Raw genomic sequence first — 5,655 nt, 5'->3', positions numbered from 1 at the left:
TACTCTGAGATATTGCATTATGAAAATATTGCACTCAGAGAATGCAAGTAAAAAGTGGAGACTTTTTATGTACGTAAGTATGTATAGTTACAAGTATGAACAAAGTAATGAGGAAAAGTAATAAACAATTTTTAAATATGTAAATATTGATATAATATTGTATGTAAATATATATGCATTACTTTTAGAAATTTATTACGGTTTTTTAAGAAACAAAACATAAGAGCAAAAAATAAGACAAATTTTATAAAGTTGACCAGGAGCGTATCTGCTATCAACATCCTCCCCCCGTTGGAAGACTACGGCTTTCAACCAATGAGTCTATTGGCAAGACTGCTACCTTTGATACAGCACGCTTCATTAATCCGTTGCTAGTTTGAACCATCACTACACGAACTACATTATCATCACCGCGTATGACGTCAGTAATACGACCTATTTGCCATTTTAAGGGCTGTTGATTTTCATCTTTCAATAAGACCATTGATCCAATAACGATATTTTCAGTTTGTTCACGCCACTTTGTGTGCTCTTGTAGTAAAGTTAGATAGGAGTTGCTCCACCTTTGCCAAAAAATCTGCTTCATTTGACAAACTCTTTGCCATCTACTCAAACGGCTTATGTCTAAATCGGTTATACTGGGTTCAACTATGGAAATTAGAGGGCCACCAATTAGAAAGTGCCCCGGTGTCAGAACCTCAAGATCATTGGGATCTTCCGAAATGGGGCATAGCGGGCGAGAATTTAAAATTGCAGATATTTCACATATTAAGGTGCGCAACTCATCAAACGTCAATTTATTGAGGCCAACTGTGCGATAGAAGTGTAATTTTGCAGACTTAACAGCCGCCTCCCACAATCCACCAAAGTGGGGCGACCTAGGAGGGATAAATGACCATTCTATTCCATCTTCAAGGCATTGCTGCTGGAGCGCTTTCTGATGTGATTGGCTGAAAAATAGCTGTTTTAACTCAGCCAGCTCATTTTTGGCTCCCACGAAATTTGTTGCGTTATCCGACCAAATTACCTTGGGTTTGCCCCTAATCGCAACAAAACGACGCAAGGCAGACAAAAACGATGACGTCGATAAATCTTGGACGACCTCCAAATGAGACGCTTTTGTCGAAAAGCATATAAAAATCGATATATAGCATTTAACTGGTGGACGATTTCTCACTTCAGATTTATAATAAAACGGCCCACAATAATCCACTCCAGTTGTATGAAAAGCATTATTTGGCCTGACTCGATCGGGTGGTAGGCATCCCATAACGTGCTGGCTCAATTTTGGCTTCAATTTATAACAACGCAAGCACTTAGAAATTATGGAGCTAATAAGTTTTCGTCCTCCAAGGGGCCAATACTGCTGACGAATTGAAGCCAACAAACATTGTGGGCCAGCATGTAACAGCTTCTGGTGATAATACATTACCAACGACTTTGTAAATGGGTGTTGTTTGGGTAGAATGACTGGATGGCGTGCATCAAAATCTAGAATTGAGTGCTGAAGTCGGCCACCGACACGAATTAAGCCAATGGAATCGATTATGGGCATCAACGAAAAAAGCTTGCTAGACGACGATATGTTTTGATTTGCTTTTAATACTTTGTATTCAGGAGCAAAATGTGTTAGCTGAATATTTTTGATTAAAAGTTGTGTTCCATTTTTGATGTCACTTGGTGTTAAAACTGCATTTTTGCCTCTCGATTTGGAATATATAAATTTAAAAACATACGCAAATATTCGTTGCATTTTTAAAAATGAATTGTGATACTTACATTGTATCGACAAATCCGACAGCGAAACCGCTACCAATATGTTACGACGTCGTTCAGGTAGTTCAGCTAAAAACTCGACACTATCTGGCCACATTGATGGTTCATGACGCAAAAAATTTGGTCCACAACTCCATAGGGTAGAATTTAACAGTTCTTCAGGCGATGCACCTCTTGATAAGATGTCAGCTGGATTTAACTTTGTAGGAACATAATGCCACGACATTTGACTAGTGAGTGTTTGTATACGAGAAACTCTATTTGAAACGAAAACGTTGAAATTTGATGGCTGCTCTCGAAGCCACGACAGCACTACCATGGAATCTGACCAACAGTGTACAACACAATCGAACGGTAAGGTATTGATAATTACATCCACGAGTTCAGCTAGAAGACACGCTGCAGAAAGCTCAAGTTTTGGTACCGTTAAACTTTTGAGGGGTGAAACTCTCGACTTAGAGCACAGCAATGATAACTTTACGACACCATCGAGTTCAGTACGAATGTATACGCAAACACCATAAGCAGCTAGGCTGGCATCACAAAATGCATGAATTTCTATTTTTGAATTTGGCGTTGAAACATAGCGAGGAAATGTGAAATAATGGATAGAATCAAATTTCGAAATATATTCGAGCCATGACAAATGTAACGATTGTGGGAGACTTTCATCCCACTGTAGTTGAAGCTTCCATAAATGCTGCATGAAGATTTTGGCCTTTGTGATGACTGGACCAATTAAACCGAGAGGGTCATATAGACGAGCAATTGATGATAAAATGGATCGTTTATTTATAACTTTACAATTATCAACAGGTGTAAACGAAAAGATGAAGTTATCACTCTTTGGATCCCAAACAAGTCCAAGTGTTTTGGTAACATCTGTTCCGTCTTTAAATTTTAAAAATTGTTCACATTGATCTGGAGGTACTTCATTCAAGACTGCAGGAACATTTGAACACCATTTCCTTATGAAAAAATTGCCAGTTTGTAGTAAAGCTGCTACCTGTTGCCTTATCTCCATAGCCTCTTCGACAGTGTCACCACCAGAAATCATGTCATCTACATAAAAGTCACGTCTTACTATTTTAGCAGCCAATGAAAATTTACCTTCTTCTTCAGTTGCGAGTTGGTGCATGGTGCGGATTGCCAAAAATGCAGCGGGCTTTGTACCGTAGGTAACAGTGTTTAATTTGTATGTCTTTATCTCCTCACTTTCATCTGCTCTCCACAGTATACATTGTAAATAGTCATCTGGGTAAGACAATCGAACACACCTGTACATTTTACAAATGTCTCCACTTAGGGCAACCTTAAAAAACCGATACCGCAATAGGGTGTTAAATAGTTTGGGCTGAATAGTTGGACCAGCGTACAAAATATCGTTGAGCGACAAACCACTTGTTGTTTTTGCAGAGCCGTCAAAAACGACCCTTAATTTTGTAGATGTGCTGTCTATTTTATGCACACAGTGATGTGGGAGAAAATATTTCTTTGGTTCGCTCTGTGGAGAAATTAACGACATGTGATTTAATGCAATGTACTCACTCATAAATTCTGCATATTGTGCTTTAATATCCGGGAGCTTTTTGAGTTTCCTTTCCAGAGTCTTAAATCGATGTAGAGCTCGGCTATACGACTCGCCAAGTGAATCCGCACCACGCCCTTCGATCTGAGGTAACCGCACAGAAAACTCGCCAGTATTAAGACGGACTGTGTTTTCCAAAAAGTGATTTTCGCAATGAATGTCTTCAATTGATAGTGGATTGATTTCAAAATTGTTTTCAACTTCCCAAAAACCTTTTATGATGGAACACAATTGATTCTCTTGCTCGAACGTATTACAACTGACAGCCAACGACCTGTAATGTTGGGTACGAAAACCACCACCAGCAACTACCCAACCTATTAATGTTTTTTGCAGCACCGGTAGATTATCAGCTAATTTGACTTGTCCAACTGACATTAAATCAAAAAACAACTCGGCACCTATTAAACCATCGATACGACCACATTTGTCAAAAGAGGGATCTGCGAGCTCTATATTTTTGGGAATATTCCATTCTGGTCTATTTCTGTTAAAATCAGGTTGGTAATCCGTTATGCTAGGGACGACCATCGCAGTTAGCGTGGTTGAATAATCTCCATGTAAAGATTTTATTACAATATCAACAGATTTATCTATAGTATAACCTCCATCGCCAATTCCAGAGATACTTGCCTGAATCCGATTGCATTTTAAACAAAGTTGATTTACGAAGCGTCTTGTGATTAGGCTGAGTTGCGATGCAGAATCTAATATAATACGACAAGGTACAAAAAATCCGAATTGATTTTTTACCATAACAATTGCAGTAGCCAGCAAAACATTCGAGGATGGCGTCTTTGTGAAATGAGGTGGGCCAGAAGAAATCAGTACTGCTTGCGAAGTAGTTGGAGCTGTTTGATCCGCCGAAGATTTTGTGGGTTCATCTGTCTTAACCTTCTCGATGTGCAACATTGTGTGGTGTTTCAAAGAACACTGTTGGCAATTACCTGAAATACAGCTGTTGAGCATATGCCCTTTTTTTAAACAATTTAGGCATAACCTCAGTCTTTTTGCTTCTTTAAAACGGAGGGAAGGGGACAAATTTCCAAAAAGTGAACATTTAGTGATGAAATGATCTTTGGAATCGCAAAATGTGCACAAAGCCGACGAAGTGGCGGTAGAGACATGAACATGACGATATTGTTGATGAAGTTTTTTGGAACCAGGTGGGTTTGAGGACTTACTTAAAGCTGAGTTTTCTAAATTCTCAACCATACGACACCTGCGTTCTAAAAATGTTGACATTGAGTTCCAGGTTGGTAACTCATTAATTGACAAGTTCTCCTCCCATTTCATTCGAGTCTTCGTGTCCAATTTTGTTGACACTAAATAAATTAAAAGCCCGTCGGCAATTTGTTGTTGATTACCGATCGTTTGCATAGCACGTAAATGTGCATTTAATTTATCACTCAAACGACGTAAGCTAACAGCTGAACCGTTTTCAACACAATTTAAGGAAAATATCTCTTTGATGTGAGTTTGGAAATTTAATAGCTTATTGTCAAAACGATTTTTTAACAATAACAAAGCTTCCTCATAATTTGCATCGTTGAGTTCCAATGAAACTATAGTGTCGAGGGCAGCTTCGCCTAAACTTGCACGTAAATAGTGGAATTTTTCTAGTTTGCTTAAATCATTGTTGTTATGTATAACGGTCTTGAATAACGAAAAGAAATTTGGCCATTCCGAATAAGCACCAACGAATTTTGGTAATTGAATTTCGGGAACTTTTGTTTTACGAAGCGATGTTTGAGAATATGGCGACTCATCGAGCGAAAATTGGCGCAATGTTGAACTACGCGGGTTTAAATCAAACTTACGAGTGGCATTGAGTTGGCGAGTTAACTTAGATTTAACATCAAGGTACAACGAGACGAAACACATGCGATCAGTACCATCCAACTCGCTGATTTCATTTTCTTCGATGATACTTTGTGCCATTTCATAGCTTTTATTAACCTCCTCGATGTAGCTCAAGCGAACGGACAGCTCCGCGTCATCATACTCCTTTAGCTGAGATGGGGTTCAAGTTTGGTTCAAATTCTCTAGCTGCTTTATCATTGCAGTAGCTTTTGTTTTAAAGGGCAATAAGTTCTGCGAATGTTCTGCTTCCTCGATGTCGGCAGATTTTTCAGGTTGATTCGTTGACATGGCGAACAAAATGTATATCGTCTATGGAGTAACAAGAACGCAACACAGATCTAACGAAAACGACACGACGAATTCACAAAGATGGACTACAATAAAATAATTAATATCCGAATTGATATTAATTAACAATATCCGAATTG

At 38.6% G+C, this 5,655-nt stretch overlaps 1 protein-coding gene across 1 annotated transcript; it reads right to left on the bottom strand.

Annotated features, from left to right (window-relative positions):
- Positions 1–274: 274 nt before the first annotated feature.
- LOC119603189 lies at positions 275–5,305 on the bottom strand. The gene is made up of 3 exons (XM_037955142.1): positions 1,854–5,305; positions 1,780–1,809; positions 275–1,703 (listed from the first exon to the last, which is right to left on the bottom strand). The coding sequence occupies exons 1-3, from the start codon at positions 5,303–5,305 to the stop codon at positions 275–277; spliced, it is 4,911 nt and encodes a 1,636-aa protein (XP_037811070.1).
- Between the last annotated feature and the right edge of the window lie 350 nt (positions 5,306–5,655).

This window comes from Lucilia sericata, unplaced genomic scaffold (genome assembly GCF_015586225.1).
Source record: "Lucilia sericata isolate MDLA Ls3-8-SP2 unplaced genomic scaffold, ASM1558622v1 Contig000281F_arrow, whole genome shotgun sequence".
Lineage (NCBI taxonomy): Eukaryota > Metazoa > Arthropoda > Insecta > Diptera > Calliphoridae > Lucilia > Lucilia sericata.
This window is presented reverse-complemented; position numbering and strand designations above follow the sequence as displayed.